The 18,736-nt window shown below is 39.4% G+C and overlaps 1 protein-coding gene across 7 annotated transcripts in view; it reads left to right on the forward strand.

Annotated features, from left to right (window-relative positions):
* The window catches only part of nedd4l (NEDD4 like E3 ubiquitin protein ligase), a 42,532-nt gene extending 24,094 nt beyond the window's left edge, over positions 1-18,438 (forward strand). For 3 of the 7 annotated variants that reach the window (XM_024803027.2, XM_024803028.2, XM_024803024.2), the window contains 20 exons: positions 36-113; positions 1,592-1,651; positions 4,002-4,139; positions 5,079-5,264; positions 7,298-7,495; positions 7,747-7,824; positions 9,555-9,609; positions 10,908-10,966; positions 11,292-11,357; positions 11,519-11,748; positions 12,385-12,506; positions 12,680-12,750; positions 12,946-13,041; positions 13,160-13,233; positions 13,335-13,395; positions 13,792-13,851; positions 14,154-14,261; positions 14,986-15,082; positions 15,481-15,553; positions 16,516-18,438. In XM_024803027.2, coding sequence (XP_024658795.2) covers positions 36-113; positions 1,592-1,651; positions 4,002-4,139; positions 5,079-5,264; positions 7,298-7,495; positions 7,747-7,824; positions 9,555-9,609; positions 10,908-10,966; positions 11,292-11,357; positions 11,519-11,748; positions 12,385-12,506; positions 12,680-12,750; positions 12,946-13,041; positions 13,160-13,233; positions 13,335-13,395; positions 13,792-13,851; positions 14,154-14,261; positions 14,986-15,082; positions 15,481-15,553; positions 16,516-16,618 — 2,013 coding nt within the window. In that variant the 3' untranslated portion in view covers positions 16,619-18,438. The remainder of the gene's footprint in view (positions 1-35; positions 114-1,591; positions 1,652-4,001; positions 4,140-5,078; positions 5,265-7,297; positions 7,496-7,746; positions 7,825-9,554; positions 9,610-10,907; positions 10,967-11,291; positions 11,358-11,518; positions 11,749-12,384; positions 12,507-12,679; positions 12,751-12,945; positions 13,042-13,159; positions 13,234-13,334; positions 13,396-13,791; positions 13,852-14,153; positions 14,262-14,985; positions 15,083-15,480; positions 15,554-16,515) is intronic. The other 4 variants (XM_024803029.2, XM_024803025.2, XM_076886585.1 and 1 more) reach the window with 3 other exon arrangements.
* The last annotated feature ends 298 nt before the right edge of the window (positions 18,439-18,736 follow it).

An 18,736-nucleotide genomic window follows, 5' to 3' on the forward strand; every position in this document is an offset into this window, starting at 1 on the left:
GCGGCGTTTATTCTCTCTTTGCTTCCTTTGAACAGAGCCAGCTGTCAAACAGACTCCGTTCCTCAAGTATGACGGATGGCGTCAGTGATCAGGCCCAGGCTCCTCCTCTTACGGTACATATTTCTAAAGCCACAAACCCTTCCTCCAGCTTTTTCTACTTTCCTTCTCTTTCTGTGTTGTCTAAGCAGGTTGCTAATGTCTCATTTACCTCCTCCTCGTGGATGTGTCTGTCCTGTTAGTTTACCACATGCTAAATCACCTTTCTTGCTCCTCTTGCATTTCAACCTCCAGCAGATGCTACTACCCACCTCACCCTTTGTTTCTTCCCTGCTTCAACTGTACCACTTATTCTACTTACTTTACTTTTTGTCTCTCTAGGGTTACCACACCTCTTCGTCTCTCATCACTACTCTTTGTGATTCACATTCCACTGTGTTTGATTTGTTACGTCTCACCAGAATCATGATTCCACTTAAAAAACTCTGAGACAAAAAAGTAAGATTAAGAAGTGCACCAAGGTTCCCCTGGAGTCCTGAGTCATGGCGTCAGCTGGGATTCAGCTTAACAAACTGTCACAAGATCTGAGTCAGATGTTTGTCAGTCACACAGCTGCGACACAGCAGTGAGCTTTAGCATTGTTAAGAAGAAGTGACAGTACAGGTGCTCGTGTCTTTCTTTCCCTTCTATGATACGTTTCTCAGAACTGGACGACTGTTTAGAAACCATTAGAGGGGGGGGAGCATTTGTTTGAGGTCTATACAAGGATTAATGTTTTCCTGTGGGCGTAGTGAGCAACCACAGGAAATCCCCCCCCCCCCCTTCTATTTCATTATCTTTTTCTTTTGTCAATTTGACTGTAATATACTTTAAAATACGTCATTAACTTAATAGGAGGATATGAGGTAGCTTTAATTTGACGGTACAGATTTAAAATTGTTCCCATATTTTAGTTTTCTATTTGTTTTGGCAGTAGTAGCTATTAAATTGCTTTATAAAAGGCTGCTGTTGGAGGACTGATATTGTTCATGTACTTCTGTGTAAGCAGAACAACACCTAGTTGCATATCTGCGTTTAAAACGGAGAAACAAAACGTGTACATGAAAGAAAATACATTTTCTTTCATTTTTTTCCTTCAAAATTTGATTGTTTTGTTAAGGCTGGTTCCTTTTTCCACCTTCAGCACTGTAAATCACTTACCTGCTTGCACATTTTCAGGACGCACCTGTTTCTGGTTGAAATTAAAGATGCTGCACATTGAATGGAGGGGGGAAAATCTGTTTTCCAAAGGTTATTGATTGCACAGGGATGATACTTCTTTTTGTCCCCCTCTTGCCAATCACAGCAGCCGTTTGCTTCACTCTGTGTCCTGTGTCCTTGCTGTTCAGTCACTGCGCTCTTAGGCCCATAACCAAAAGATTCTCTCGTCTTTCTGCCACTCCTCACCTCCTCTGAGAATGAATTTTCCCCCCTTTTGTCCACTCAGTTTTCCTCTTTCAGCCTTCGCTTGTGCCCACACTTGGCTCTTAACTTACACCCTTAAAACATAACCTATTGTGAACTAAAGACCCTCTTCCATGTTGTCTACCACCAGCAGAGTTCCCAGTCCAGAAGAACGAGAGCTCAAACAGTCTCAGGTGGTGAGGAGCCTATGGTAATATCTCAGTTTATGCACAGCACTATGTAGGATGGGACTGTCACCCGACTAGTTTTGTGAATGACTTCTAATCCTGCACTCAGTTAGAGCTTACTCATTAGGAAGATTTCCTCATTGTTACACCAGTGTTGCTTTCCAGTAAAGTCCTGTACGAGCATATGCTGAGCAGGGCAGTGTGATTTCATTTCATTTCATTTCATTTTTATTTATTTCACACTTGGTACTACAAATCAAACAAAACAACCACATCTTCTGTCAACAAAACACAACAACCATGTGTGAAAAGGAGCAGGAAGAAGAAAATATTCTTATTAAACCCTGCCCCCTATCTACCATCGAACTTATATCACCGGTGGGCACCAAAAATCAGGAACAAACTAATATTGACATTTCTCTCCGGTCGAATCCCAAACCAACATCACATTCATTCGCCTTCTTCATACTGAGTTATCGTTTTAAACATATAACACTTTTTAAAACATTGTAAATTTATACAATTCTTTAAATTATAATGAAGTGAATTCCACAGTCTTATACCCCTAACCGTTGTGCTCATTAATCTTTGTGTAGTCCTGGCTAACTGATGTTTAAAATAAAATTTCCTTCTATTCTCTTCTCCCCTTGAACACATCAAAAATACTCTTTGTAACTTAAAAGGCAAAATATTATTTTTAGCCTTAAACATAATTAATAATGTCCGTAATTTCACTAAATCTCCTAATTTTAATAATTTTGATTCTATAAATAATTTATTTGTATGTTCTCTATATTTAACATTATGAATTATTCGTATAACTTTCTTCTGTAATAGGTTTAAAGGTTTTATGGTATTCTCATATGTATTCCCCCAAACTTCAACACAATAGTTGATATATGAAAAAAACAAAGAAAAATATAAAATACGCATTGTTTTATAATTTAATAAATCTCTTGTACTACCCAAAATATAAATACTTTTGACCATTTTCTTTCTAATATGTTCAATATGAGATTTCCATGTCAAATTCTCATCCACTATTACACCCAAAAAACGAAATTCAGTAACTCTTTCAATCAATTCTTCCTCTATAAACATAATGACTTTATCCTCCTTTACACGATTGCCAAATATCATATATTTCGTTTTTGTCAGATTCAAAGATAATTTATTTACATCAAACCATTTTTTTATTCTTAACATCTCAGAAGTCATAATTTCAACCAAGTCTTTCAAATTCTCTCCAGAGCAATAAAAATTTGTGTCATCTGCAAATAAAATCGAATTTAACCTTTTAGATACGTCACAAATATCATTAATATATAAATTAAAGAGTTTAGGTCCCAAAATAGAACCTTGAGGAACACCACATACAATCTTCAATCTTTCAGAAGTATTGCCAAAATAATAAACATATTGCAACCTATTCTCTAAATAACTCATTAACCAATTCAATGCTACTCCTCTCACTCCATAGTTATACAATTTAGAAATCAAGAAAATGATATCACAATAGAGTCACATTTTAGGTCAAGACTAAAGCCATGTAGCTGTTTCTTGGCAGCTATGCAAGGGAGTAATATTCATTTAAATCCCATTTTTCACAGCGTGAAATCACTTTGCAAATTCAGCGAAGTACAAACTTACAAGAAATGCTTGCGTGCATTTTAAATTATTTTTGCAGTGTAGAAAATAATACAGCTTTTTTTCAGTTCCTGTGGACCAGGAAAGCCTAAACAGCACTGTTACTTATTAATTTATTGACAGGAACATTATTTTATTCCCCTAAAAATCAGATCATATGCCAAATGATGATCTGTACTTTATAAAATCATCAAAAAACAGATTGCCCCTTTCACACTACACATACTTCATAATGGACGCAAACAGCTTAATAAAGCAATTACTTTTGAACACATTAGAAACATAAATCATCATGATTAGCACATAGCTTAAAAACCTGTCTTTTCTTTATTCTCTTATTGTGATCTGCAGCGTTAGATCAGAAGTTGTCTGTTATATGTGTGTGTTTCTGTGTTTGTTGTGTTTTGACCAAGAACTGACAGCCTAGCTGTAAATAACGAATGCCACTGATCAGTCATTGATAACGAGCCATGACGCTGCATCGTAAAATGTTGCCAGTGTTCAGCCATGCTGTCTGTGTAATACATCACCAGATTATGCTGTGATTATTTGGTTGACACTCTGTAATGTTTATGCTGGAAATGGTTAATAGTTCACTTAGTTGGATTGTAATAATCTATTCCCTGCAACCTCAATATAAAATATTAGAGCCCCTCCACTTGTCTAAATGTACTAGTCTGTACTGATTAGCCATATTTGCTTTGCTCTCTCTCTGCACTTGGCCAGTCTCCCTCGTCGACTGCTTACACCTTGACCACCCCTGGCCTGCCCCCTGGATGGGAGGAGAGGAAGGACGCCAAGGGAAGAACTTATTACGTCAACCATAACAACCGCACCACTACATGGACTAGGCCAGTTGTGCAGGTACAGCAGGTCTGAAGTGTAGCTGTCGGGCTGGCTGGACCGTAACCCGGCCCCATGATTCTTCACCTGTGTGTTGGATCTCTTCCCACTCTATTCCCCCTCCTGTGTTTCTCCTTTTCTCTGTGTACAAGAGTGAAAGAAAAAGAGAGAGAGCTTTTAAATGTCAAAGTTCTGCGTTGTTTTGTTTCCTACTTTGTCCAACTTTTACTGTGCGTCTTCCTTCTCTTGTCTAGCATTTTGTGTAACACAAGGATGAAGTTCAACTGTGTATTGGTCACGTGTTTCTAAACCCTGGCATGGGACCGCAACCACTACTCTTCCCTCCCTCCTCCCATTTCCACTCCATTTTTCCACCCTGCCTTTCTGTCTGCAAGCGAGGCAGCCCCACGTAAGCAGTGCTCACAGAGAGACAGAGGGGACTGGGTGTATGTTTAATGCTCTCCTTTGAAATCCACCCTTGCATTTGTGCCTTTTTATGGTCAACTCTGTAACTCTGTGACTGTATTATAAATGTCATAGTCTCCTCATTCTCTGATCCTCATCTGTTTTCTTAAGTACTCGGAAGGAGAGGCAAATCTATCAAATAATTCCTCTGTGTTTGCTCTGAAGTTATACCCCGCTGTAAATGTGGGCTGTACCTCCCACCTCATCTAGGGGTGAAAGTTATGTGGTAATCTCACTATTTCAAACCTTTGTCATTGTTTTCTAGTTGGACATAAAATCCTATTGTTGTTTTGTTTGTGGCCCTGAAATGACCCCTGCCTTTGAGATTTTAGTGGCTTATTTCCCAAGGAAAACAAAGCCTGCATCCAGACCTTTCCAGTGCAGAAAAGCATGCTTCTCAAAGAGACTTTCTTTTTATTTTTTATTTTTGGCAAACGGCATGGCATGCTTGATTTCTTCCCAACCTAACCTCAAAAGTGCTGTTCTCACTGACAGCTGACTGAAGATGGCGCCAGCACCTCAGCAGCAGCAGCAGCAGCATCAGGAGGAGCCTCAGCCCTGGCACCTGCATCCACCCCTTCCTCCTCCTCCAATGCCTCCAACAACCACCTCCATGAGCCCCAAGTCCGACGACCTCGTAGCCTCAGCTCCCCTACTGTCACCCTTTCCACCCCCTTGGAGGTGAGAATTAGCCACCTGTACTGTCCCTCTCCACCATCATTCCCATCTCATTTTCCTCTACATACTTGAGGACCACCTATTTCTGTCCTACCTTCCTGAATCTTTACCCTCTTGTCCTTTCTTGCCATGTGCTCCAAATGACTAAATCGTGATCTTCACTTTCTCACACTTCTGCCTGTTCCTTCTAAAGATTAACATTTCCACCTGTTAGCTCTCCTCTTTTCAGGTTGCTGCTTTTGTCTTCTCCTCATTGCCAAACTTAATGAAATCTTCTCAAGTGTTGTTGGGATCTCTCCATTAATGACAGTTTTCTTTTTTCATATTGCTCTTACTTTCTCCTCATTAATGAAAGTTGAGCTCATGACTGTGTACTAAAGGACCTTGCAGCTAAACACTGATTAGATGAATAATATGATCCGAGCTTTCCTTAAGCACCTTGATTCACGCTATGGTTTAAAAGAATAATAGCATGAACCTGGTGTGGTAAATCTAAGATGGCTAAATTACTTAAATTGATAATGGGCCCCTAATGATGTCATTTGTTAAAATAAAACTAGGGACATAAAAGTGAAGGAGTGGAAAAACTATTAAATAAAGACTGTTTTGGTAACGCAATGGCCAATCGGTTTTATTTGGGAAGGCGTGACAAATTGTAAATAAGGAACTTAAGGAAGGCTGTGTCAATATTACTGTGTGTTTGCACAAGTTTTTATAATCAAATAAGACCGCATTCAAGGCTAATTCATTCTCCGATGCTACTCTATGCTAACAAAACATCAAAGGTCTAACTAAAGTAACAAAGCACACAGAAAGCTTAATAGACATCTGTCTTTCTGCCAAGGAGATTTTATGTAGCCAATCCGTGTACATTCCTGGTGTTTGACTCATCTAGTGGACAGATTAAATATTAGCTTTTTTCATTACTGCTTTTTAATAACCTGAATGTTAACGACCAATAGCAATTCATAGAGTCATCTTGCCGCCTCAATGTTACGTTGTTCCCAACATTATGCTTTATATGACTGCTTTCTCTCACTCATTGGTCAGAGGGTGTTAATATTCACACAGCATAAGTGGTTAATGCGTTAGCCGTATAACACCTTGGTAAAATATTGAAATTTCTACTTCACATTTTAATGTGGTTTTTTTTTTTTTTTAAGCTGCAGGCTACATCATGCAGATAACCTTTGAGGTTGTCAATTTAATTGCATCGCATTAATTTGCACGTACATTTTTTCCTCAACCTAAATTATGCACTACGAATGCAAATGTAAGTCTGATCAACACGTTTGTAGAAATGCATGATCTCATCTAGTGCTTCTGCAGCCTTTTAATGGCTTCGTTCGGTGGCGAAGATGCTACCTAGGGAACAGACCTGAACAAGGTTTAATTAAAGTGTGTGCGAGTATTGTGGAAGTAAAAGGAAGCGAAATAGTCGCAGCAGATTGTTGTAATTATAACTTGCAGGGGATGTGGTTAATTAATGCACTCTTCTCTCTTGTTTGAAAGAAGAAAAAAAAAAAAAGGTCAATCAGTGATGATTACTGCTATTAAAAAAAAAAAATTATCTGATGCAGGGACACTTTTTAGTCTGGACGACATAAGGAGCTTTTACCAGAGATGTTCACTTTCCTGTATATAAATAGTTTCAGGTATTATGTTGTAATTAGGTTTCCTTTTAGCCTTGACAGAAAGCTCTGTTACCAGATTTAGATTAATGAGTTCTGCTGGATTTAAAGTAAACATTTGTTAGTTGTTCTTGTACTTCTTCAGTATCTAGGTAACCAAGAGAGAGCAAGAGAAGTCTTACGCATTATCTGGGAAGGGTGATAAATCAGATGTGTGTGACATTTTCATTTACAGGTTGATGGAGTAAACAGAATCCGAACAGAATCAACTTTTGGAGTGTCCGTTTAAGTTTCGATATGTATCCTTATTTTATCATGAAATGGGAGATAACATTACATGACATTTATTTATTTATTTATTTCATATCACTCCCCCCCCCCCCCCCCCCCCCCCCCCCCCCCCAGGGAGCCAACAACATTCAGGTACGGAGGGCTGTGAAAGACACACTTTCTAACCCTCAGTCTCCCCAGCCGTCCCCTTACAGCTCCCCAAAGTCGCAACACAAGACCCAGCAGAGCTTCCTGCCCCCAGGATGGGAGATGAGAATAGCTCCAAACGGACGGCCTTTCTTCATCGACCACAACAGCAGGACCACCACCTGGGTGAGCTAGCACATTGCTGTTTAGGGATGAAGAAAAAACACTCTGTGATTTTAATCTAGTGATTAGAAAATGTGGGGCAGTAGTTAGTGTTGGTCTTTTAGTGACATCTGGTGGTGGTAAGGTCAATTTTATGTACACTGACAGAGCTGCTTTTTTAACTTTAATATAGAGAACAAAGTGCACGTTTAGAGTTTGTTGTGCTTTTTCCAGTATAATTGTTTACTTTCCTGTCTTTCACTGCTGACAATCAGGAGGATCCCAGGTTGAAATATCCGGTCCATATGAGGAATAAGAACTCAATGGAGCCTGGTGACCTTGGCCCTCTTCCTGTAAGTACAATTACTATAAGACTAAGTAGATATTTAACTTTTGGCCTGCAATGGAGATGGAAAAACAACCTCATGAATCACAAAGACTACATACCTTTGTGCACTCATCATTAGCAATATGTACTCCGTCTTTAATGTGTGTGTAACAACTCTGCTCTTCTGGAGCAGTACAACCATGTAGTCTTAGCTAAAGTAGAATCAAGCCAACATATTAATTGGCTTTTTGTGTTATGGTGCATGTTGTAATCGGCATGTGATTGGTCTGTTTATGTTTAAAATTAAAATATGAAAGAAATTACTTTGACAGTAAAATATGAAACTTCATGTGTTCATGTGATTGGACTCCATTACACATTTCCATTTTTAGTCCTGTAAGAACAGAAGCTGTTTGTGTGAAGCTTAGCCAAGAGGGTCTGGGGACTGTAATAACCTTATTAGGAGGTGAAACCTTCCCTGGAAGTGGGCAAAATGTTACTGTAGCTAGATGTAGTATTAATAATAAGAATATTACTAATGACAGTAATAATAAAAAAGCTTTATGGGTTTGTACAACTCACAGGCTTGTGTGGTGTGTGTGCATGTGTGTATGTGTTCTCTCTCCCCCTTTCTCTTTTCTCTTCATTCTGATGGATCTAATGTATGCTTCTTCTACACCTGGCCATGTCTGTTTGGCAGAACCTACCAGAGGAGGTTGGTTGGTGCCTCCCTCCCTCTGCCTGCCTACCTGTCTGGTCCAGTCCAGTCTGGTCAAATGCCTGCAGACAGCTTTCTGTTTTCTTTTTTCTTTTTTTTCTCCTCTTCTCTCTTTCTTTCTTTCAATCTTTTCTTTTTTCATGACCAGCATGGGTGGATTGTCGCTCTACCTCCTTGGTATTTTACCCCACTTCCTCTCTCTGTGTGCAGCCTCCTTGCACCACTGCCGCTCCTTCTGTTAGTGTTTAACATTTGGAGCTCCCCATCATTGTCCTTGGATCTCTCAGTCTGTATCAATGTCTGAGAAACGGTTAACACTAGATGGATTTCCCAGGCATTTGTTGGAGTTGGACTGACTGAAGGAGTGAGACTAGAGTACATAATGGGAGTAAAACAATGAGGGAGGGAGGTTTCAAAGGAAACACAAGGAGCTATATATATATATATATATATAAATACATATATATCAGAGGAAGGAATTGGCTGTATGCTGCATGTATTCTCAGTTTTTTCAGCCTGGTCTCCACTCATGCAGCAGCAGCATACTTACACATATACCGTACGTCTTGTAGCTACACCTTGTTCAACAGATTGAACTGTGCCTTTCCCCCCACCCCTTTACACTCAGTCTACTGTAATGTTTTTATTTGCTTGATTGCTGGTGCCGTACGAGTGTGTGTGGCCTGTGACACTGTACTGAGTGGTCACCGTGTCAGTCGTGATATACTGGTTTGAACTCATAGTGGTGATTTAACCTTTATGTTGTGGTCGTATCCCTGCCTTGCTGATGTGCCAGACCGAACTCAAATAAGGCACAAAATCCTTTCATTTCCTTTGTCGGTGTTTGATTGAGCTTACCTTGCTTGCAGTGCTGGGATGTCATTGTTTGGACCATTTAATGGTCACTGAAGTTCAATTAAACATAAATTTGAAGAAAAGGAAAAATAAATGGATGGATTTAAATTGCTATTTGAGCACGGCCTGTTTATTGGTGCTTTCTAGTAGATTCTTATTCTTCCTCTCTTCTTCTTTTTCAGCCTGGATGGGAAGAAAGAGTTCATACAGACGGACGCACCTTTTACATCGACCACAGTAAGATACCTTTTCCATGCTTGCATTTGGTTATGTGTGCAGTCATGTGAAAAACCAAGTAACACCCTGTTATTCGGTTGCTCATAAAGCCACATTTAGCAGCAAGAAACACGAGGTAGCTATTTTCTGGATGACCTTATCAGTCTCTCGGATTGTTCTGGAGGAATTTTGGCCCACCCTTTTTTATAAAGATTTGCTGCTGTGCTTGGGATTATTGTCCTGATTAAGCCTTAGCTGTCAGACAGATGGCCTGATGTTTGACTCTTGAATACAGTTCATGGCTGGGGAATGACTGCAAAGTAAATTTAAGCTGTGCTAAGATGGTGTGTTTGATTTTTAGCAAATGTGGTCCTGTGAATTATGGCAGAATATCTCCATTTTGATATCTCTACCTGCAGTTCTGGGAATCTGTATTTCCCATTGGGTTACCTTGTGCTGTTACAGTTTAACAGCTGTACTACATTTTGTGTACTTGCCTTCTACTGTACTTTCTTGCTGGATCCAGTTTATGATCATCGCTATGTTACAATGGACTTTTACTAATAACATTCTCTCTGATAGCAGTCAGACTGCACTCTTCTTTAATGCCGGGATGTTTAACTCCTCCGGATACTTTACATCACTTCCCACAAACTGTTTTAGACTACTCAGGAATAGACTTTTCCCTCGATTTGGCTCTCTCATGAAGGCTAAGTTCCAAACTAGCTGTTGGTGTTCACCTGATCTGACTTGAAGACAGTCAAGTATTTCACCTCACCAACTCTGACCTCCATGCCATCCTTTTGTTGAGTTTCATCTAGTCACATCAAGTCTGTTAGTAAATCAGACCTAGTAGATATGTTAGGGCATGGCTTTAGCTTTTGTTGACATCATCATCAAATCCTTTGAATAGTCTATCCCTGCAACACGCCTATTCATGAACTCCGTGAACCCTTTCACTTTGGCTTCAGAACGCACTACAGCACAGAGACTTCTCTCATCAAGATCACAAACAACCTTCTCATTGCTGCAGACTCTGGCTACATCATCATCCTCATTCTCATCATCCTCTCAGCAGCTTTTGACCTGTTTGTTCCTGTGGCAGCAGTAAGGGTGTACTAAGTTTTTTACAGGATAGCATGGAGTCCTATGAAAACCTTCTTTTTCACATTATATTGCTTTTTTGCCATTATTTTTGTTTCTTATTTACTCAAACTGGTTTCAAACATCTGTTTCGTCCCAGTGTCCCTGAACATAATTTCTTAAAGATACAAATGAAATGAAGTGAAATTATGTTCTGTTGTGTTCATTTTATCCAGATACAAAGAACACGCAGTGGGAGGACCCGCGTCTACAGAGTCCAGCCATCACAGGACCCGTGAGTTGTTTCCTCTTACTGCCCCACTTGTTTAGGGAGTCGCTACATACAAATGACAGCTTTTTCTCTTAACATAGCAGTTCTATCTGCCGTGCACTCTCATCAGCCCCGGCCCGTCTGTGCACAGCAGAGATAAATCACTTAGTTGTTGCATTTGTAACATGCTAACCTGGTGTCCTTCTGTGTACCACTTCAGACTTCACTCTCACTGGAAGGTCGCCACCATGTTGCGCTTGTGTTTACACATTTATATCAGGAAACCCAACGAGGAGACTGATAATTTTTTGACTGTTTCTTGACTTCTGTGTTTTGTTTGTCTTTGCAGGCGGTTCCCTACTCCAGAGAATTCAAGCAGAAATATGACTACTTCAGAAAGAAATTAAAGAAACCGGTAAGACTTTCTATCCTGTGTCTCTAGTTTCTGTCTGTGCTACTCTTGCATAATGACACATTGACATTACTTTCTTCTAAAAACTGTCTTGTTTTAGCTGTTTCTATTATTATTATTTCCAACAAAACACATGTTACAGTTTTTACTTTTAACCATTTCAGGCTGACATCCCTAATCGATTTGAGATGAAGCTACACAGGAACAACATCTTTGAAGAGTCTTACCGTCGAATCATGTCATTAAAGAGGCCAGATGTTTTGAAGGCACGTTTATGGATCGAGTTTGAATCGGAGAAAGGATTAGACTACGGCGGTGTGGCCAGAGAGTGGTTTTTCCTCTTATCTAAGGAGATGTTCAATCCTTATTACGGCCTTTTCGAATACTCTGCCACGTAAGTGTCTGCTCGTTTGTGTGCGCCTCCTTTAAGAGCTGCTTTTGAGACTGAAGAAAGGCGTTGAACCCTTGAGAATTCAACAGGATCTCACACACCACTCAGGACATAGTGTTACACAAAGCTAGTCGTAAAGGAACCATTCTTTCTGTTCTGCCGTGTCATCCCCATGAGACTTGTGAAAGTTTCCTTTTACTTTGATTAGCTTTTCCTCTTATTCAAAAAGCCAACGTCAAACAAGGGTTTCCCACACACAATACGCATTAAGGTGGTCAAAGTGTCTTATGTTGTACCGTCATCAATATTTAATGACTTTGTTCTCACATATTTTTGACATGAGGTACCCAAAGAAAATAAATGGTGACATTTAAGGGCAAAGAATTGAAAGTTTTAAATGGAAAAAGTAGTCTATAGATGTGGTTCAATGAAAAGCTAATAAAACTTTTTGAAATCGCCTTAAAAGATGTCTGTCTCCACTCCACTGTTCCTATTTGTTTGTGTTTTTTGTTTTTTCTTTTCATTGCTTACCTAAATTACTTACTTTGTGCTGTGTATGCTTTTAAACGTCTACTCTTATGATATCGATATTACTGTCTAATCGAATACTTTTTTAAATCTGTGCTCATGTCTTTCCAGGGACAACTACACTCTCCAAATTAATCCCAACTCTGGCCTATGCAATGAGGATCACCTCTCCTATTTCAAGTTCATCGGGCGTGTTGCTGGAATGGCCGTGTTTCATGGAAAGCTGCTGGATGGTAGGCGACTTGATTGTAGAGGATTGCTTTGATATTGCAAAGTTGGCACAGAATTTTAGCTCGGTTAAAGCACTTTGTCACTTGTGTTTTTAAACGTGTTGTAGAATGTAGAAAATAAAAGTGATGTTGATGATTATCATCATGTTTTGGGGTTTTTTTGTGCCTCTTTTCAGGTTTTTTCATCCGACCATTCTATAAGATGATGCTAGGAAAACAGATCTCTCTTAAAGACATGGAGTCTGTGGTAAGGTTTCTTTTGCACTACAGAGCCAGTGACTTTGGATCTGTGAAATATTTATTCTTTGAACTTGCTTTACTAAAATAAATACATATATTTTTGCTTAGCTTTCTTTGGAACAGTTTCACATTGATGAAGTCAAACTCTCCTTTCTCACAAGTGAAGGCCAATGAATTCTTTAATTTTCTTTGTGTCTAATAGGACAGTGAGTACTACAATTCTCTGAAGTGGATTCTGGAGAATGATCCCACTGAACTGGACTTGAGGTTTTGCATTGATGAGGACAATTTTGGGCAGGTGTGCAGGCATCGAAGCAGTCACTTTTAATCAGTTAAAACCTCATTTTAATTTCAGTATACTAATGTTATTGCATATCAGAAGAAAACTCAGCTTCTTTTTTTTTTTTATCCTTCAGACCTACCAGGTTGACTTGAAGCCCAGTGGCTCAGACATGGTGGTCACCAATGACAACAAGAAGGAATACATAGAGTAAGTATTTTGATTTTCATGTCATCCGTTGACTCATATTTATAAACAAAATTGCAATCATCTGCTCATCTACAATAATATATGAATTTTTCCTCCGTCAGTCTGGTCATTCAGTGGAGATTTGTCAATCGGGTCCAGAAGCAGATGAACGCTTTCTTGGAGGTATTTATGTACAGCCATATGCTTACCACTCGAGGGCAATGTGGCCACTGATTTTTAGTTAGTTTACCTAAGCCTTTGGGGTGGCTAAGAGCCCAAGAGGCAGGTCATCTACTAATCGAAAGGTTGGTGGTTTGATCGCTGGCTGCTCCAGTCTGCATGCCTAATATCCTTGGCCAAGATACTAACTCCAAGTATGAATGTGTGTGAATGTTAGCTAGAAAGCACTTACATAAACAAAGCATAGAAAAGTGCTTGTGTGAATGGTTGTTGTATAGAAAAGTGGAAAAGTGCCATATAAGGACCAGTTCATTTTACCATTACTTAGTTTAAGAGTTGAAATTAAATTCTTCTAAACCTGCTTACTTGTTATCATAATTCTTTTTGTTAAATTTTCAGGGCTTCACTGAGCTCATTCAAATAGATCTGATCAAGATCTTTGACGAAAACGAACTGGAGGTATGAATATCTTTCTAGTAAAGCTGAAAGAAAAGTTTAATTCATTAGCCAGTGGGTAAAATTAATTGTTTTTTAAATCAACATACTACTTCTGTGAGAATATTTTATCCTACTCTTAAGCTGCTTTGTCATCTTTAGACTGTCTTAAGTAACCTTGCTTGCTGGGGAAACGTATATTAAACCACTTATTTAAGGCTATAGCTGAAAGATTCGTTAAAATTTCTGTTAAGGGTTTATTTTATGGTAAAATGTGGCACCGGGTGTAAATGCTGTCTTTTTCTTTTGCCTCCGTCTCTCTGTAGCTGCTCATGTGTGGTCTGGGTGACGTTGACGTCAACGACTGGCGACAACACACCGTTTACAAGAATGGCTACTGTCCCAATCATCCCGTCATACAGTGGTTCTGGAAGGTATGCTCATTACTCAGTTACACAGTTCGAGACTCATAACTGGATGCAGCAGAACCATTTAAACTTTGTTAGTCTACGTGTTTCTGGACGTTTCATCATAAAAGCACGTTTCCCTCCATCTGGCCTGCGAGTGGAAGTTGCTGGCCTCGTTTTTGAAGATCAAAGTCTATTTGGAAGAACAGGCTTGTTTGCTCTGATGAAAGTGGTACCTGCCCCTCGTTATCATTTGTCTTGACTTGAGCGTTAACACACTCACACAGCAAACACACACCAGCCACAGAGACTGCTGTGTCGTGTCATCTGATTAAGGGCTTCGACCGCTTCAGTTTCATTTTGTGTCATCACTTTTTCCTTTAATTTTTTTATGTGTTCAAATGTACATTTATAATCTGCATATATTTGTAAGAATACTCGTTGACAAAAACCTACCCTCACCGCTTGCCAATTAGTTATTAAACTAGTTGTTAACTAACTGTTAACCCTAAAATGCAGTCCAGCAGTTCTTTGAAGTTCTTTGAAGGTCACAAAGTGAGACCGTCCATGTCCTCATGCCAGAGATCTAAAACTTCATCCCCACTGGAAAACTATATGCAGAAACTTTCCTCAAATATAATTTTGTGTTGAGTTGATGGGAAAGCATTAATAAAGACAGTGTTATTTATTTATTTTTTGATTGAAAAATTTTGTTGACTTTTGGGAAATTGAAACGTTTCTCTCTCGTCAGGTTGTCCTGCTGATGGACGCTGAAAAAAGAATTCGACTCCTCCAGTTTGTCACTGGAACATCACGAGTGCCCATGAATGGTTTTGCTGAGCTTTATGGTACGTGTTTGGTGTTTGTGTGGTGTTTTCTACTTTTGTAGCAGTGTTAGCATATACTCGGCCAAAACAAGATGCAACAAGGTCACAAAAATCCTTTTCTAACAAATCGTGGTCCATTTACCACATTGAGTAAATGTAATTCCATACATAGCAAATCTTGACATCTCTTTCTAAGTTGTAAAAAGTCACATTGATTTGTTTAAAAGAAATCCTTTGTTTTAGATTTATTTGTACAGCTTTATTTGACCCAGTATTTCCATTTTAAACAAAAAACACATGTTTATGTAAAATGCAGTAAATATCCAAAGGCTTTCCTGCAGCCAAGGTCTTAAAGGGTTTAATTTGTCCTCGTGTGTGCATCAAGAGTGGAATCATAATTGTTTCTCCCGTTGTGCCAGGTTCTAATGGTCCTCAGCTGTTCACCATCGAGCAGTGGGGAACACCAGATAAGTTGCCAAGAGCTCACACATGGTATGTCACTGCTACACACACTCACAGAACAACAAAGCTGAGAGTCTGCAGCTGTGCTAGCAGCTCTGTGAAACTGCACAGTGGTGCTTAGCAAAAAATCGTATATACTTTCAGTGGCAGTCCCAGCAGGCACTTAAAGCTAAACTGACAGGAATCTCAGCTTGGCAGAGTTTTTGTCACATGCAAGGTAAAAGTGTGCAGCTGCTAAAGGTTGTTTACCATGTTATCTTTTTAAAATGTGGGAATGGTACCAGCTAGTGTGAAGACATTCATGTTTTTGCCCCCTGTTGACCAAATTAAACTCTGCAGTAATATTATTGGTTTTGAGTTTGTCGGTCGTCCAGTCCAGTGTTCAGTGTGTGTGGTCTGTGTTCTTCTCTTTAGCATCATGGACTGAATTTGTATTTTTTATTTTTTTTTGTAGCCACGCAGGAGAACGTATGAGCTAAATCGTACTTTTGAGCTTTTTTCTCAACTACAGTGTAGCACTATTGCCACTGTTTTATATACTGCCATAGTATTTGAAGCCCTTTTGTATGTGAAAGGTTTACACAAGTCTTGTACAGAGGTTCACTGCATATTTGCAGTTCTTCCTATAATCTCATGTGACAGACAGATTGGTGGTGCATCAATGGTCATGTGGAGATTGAACTGGTCTGTCATGGTAAGAAGTGAAGCTGTTGATGTACTGGTCGATCTACGTTCTCAACCTTAACTATGATCGTGAGCTGTGGGGTAGGACTTTAATAATGAGACGGGGTTGGGTTTTCTCTGAATTACTGTAAGATCTTTAACTTACAGTAAAAAGTGCCTCCAGGCAACTATTTGGTGCGATATAAATGAAAATGACTTGAGTGATCACTGTGGATGATATGAAATTGCCACATACAGAACCAAAAAATGTAATTAATTAATTTATTTAAAATGTTACCTTATTTGTTTTACCTGTTTTTCTTTTCCAGTTTTAACCGCTTGGATCTACCCACCTATGAATCATTTGAAGACCTGAGAGAGAAGCTCCTGATGGCCGTCGAGAACGCGCAGGGCTTCGAGGGAGTCGACTAGAACGGCTCCCTCCAACCGCATCCAACCCGCCAACGATAAGACAAAATGAAACGGGGATGTCAAACCAGCTGCTGTAGCAGTTCTGTGCAAGCATGTTGTACTGTAATGCCTGACTGCGAGCCACCTCCACTGCACGGTGGTTCGAGACTGTACAGCGACTTGTCGAGCCAATATGCCTACGTCTTTATATCTTTTCGGTTTGGGTAGGTCCCTCCTTTTAAGGTGCTGGGGAAAGGAAGGGAGTGTCGCACTGTTTCGAATGCTGAATTCTGTTATCCACAGGCATGAGCAATGAATGACGGGAGCTGGCCCCTGATCCGCTGTTTCTTCCCCCTCTACCCTCGTCCTGTGAAAATCTACAGTGCTGGAAAACACCAATGCATTTCAATAGCTCCTTTATGTACACTATAGCACAGTATTTGCACCGTCTTCTACAGAGGGGTGCTTCGCATGGCCTTAATCTGGCTTCTACATGCACTATTTCTCTAAGAAACTGCAACGGCACTATGATCACAACTCTCTCAAATCCTTAGACCAACACCAGATTACCTTAGGAATGCTAGCCAATCACATTTCAGGAAATTGGCCACGCCCCTCCGTAGAGCCTTGTCTGCACTGTGTGATCAGAGATCACCATGCAGCCTTTTTGTAGAATAATGTTTTCTTTTTTTTTTCAGGCACTAATAATGATTCAAAGATGGGGGATGAGTTCCCAGAGATGGGAATTTTTTTTTTCTCCTTTAAAAAACAAAAAACAAGCAACGTTTTGTCATCATGGAACATGTTTTCTTTTGAACATTTGGTATAACTCTTCCAGGAAAGTACTCTCAGTGTATTTGTACTGATGAACAATTGTTCTTTACTATATATGCCATGGTGTGTGAAGTGAAAATCTGGCTAGTCTGGGAAATGATGAATCCATATCATTTGTTACAGTGATAGCAAATGTGTTTAATGAAACTGTTTTTATTGTAGTGCTTTGAGAGCAGCATGAAACTGTATCTTGTGTTTGCTACGTAATAATTTGGAAGTGTAATTGATCTTGAAGTTGGGGAGGGAAAACTTAAAATTAAGGGGGGGTAGTTTCTCTGAGACGTCACGATTACATTAATATTCTCATGCCTGTTGCTGTTCATAATGCTGTAAATTGTACTTGAGGGGAGATTTAAAAACAATTTTAAGTTCTTTCATGATTATATGAATTTATGTATGTATTACATTTAACAGAAGTATTACTGATCAACACTAAAATGAAGCTGTGCGTGTGTGTGCGCGTGGATGTTTGAGAGAAAAGCTGTGATCCCCACTGAATATAAAGCAGCACGTTTCTTACAAAGAAAAGAAGTGTTTTCTTTTTTTCTATCTTGTTTCTCTTTTTCTAACACTATTGAACCTAAAGGGCACTTTATAGATCACTCTGAGGTCATGTCGCCTGTTATGTCTCTTGTCATTTACTTGAATGTGATTTCCCCCTCCCCTCCTCTTATTCAAAGCACTCACTTGGTGCAATATGTGGTCTGTAAATCTGGGCTGCTGCTCCAAAAAGTTGACAGAAATGAAGCTGAGCCTTCACGTCTTTTAATATTCTTTTATCTCTTCCTTTGTCCCCTTTCTCTACATTTCCCTCCCTTCTGTTTCTTCCAGTCTATGATCCCAACACTCAGACTGACTCAGTACAGTTTTGCTTTTGTTGTTTTTGTTGTTTGTTTGTTTTTTTTTAAACAAATGAGGGTTAATATCATTTTGTTCACAGTTCGCTGACTTCTGCAACTCTTTGTGGTTCATTTAATTTCAGTCAAATAAAAATCAGACTTCTCACACACTGTGTCGTTTAATCATTCGAGATCCGACTTTCCTTAAAAACGAGGTGGAAGAGCCATGAAACGGACACTGTTTACGGTTTCAATAAAGCCCCTTTGGAGAAATCTGCTCAAGTGCATGAGCATCCTGTAAAGTTAGGATAAATCGTCAGCCAAAAACTTTTGGTTGCTTTCTATAGTTGTGCATATGCTTCTTATAAATATGAAAGGTTGGCATCGTATGACTTAAGTCCTCCATAACACCTGCACGACTCCCTTGAAAATGAAAGTTGAGTGAGTGTATTTTTAACATGTATTC

This window comes from Maylandia zebra, linkage group LG7 (genome assembly GCF_041146795.1).
Source record: "Maylandia zebra isolate NMK-2024a linkage group LG7, Mzebra_GT3a, whole genome shotgun sequence".
Taxonomy (NCBI): Eukaryota; Metazoa; Chordata; class Actinopteri; order Cichliformes; family Cichlidae; genus Maylandia; species Maylandia zebra.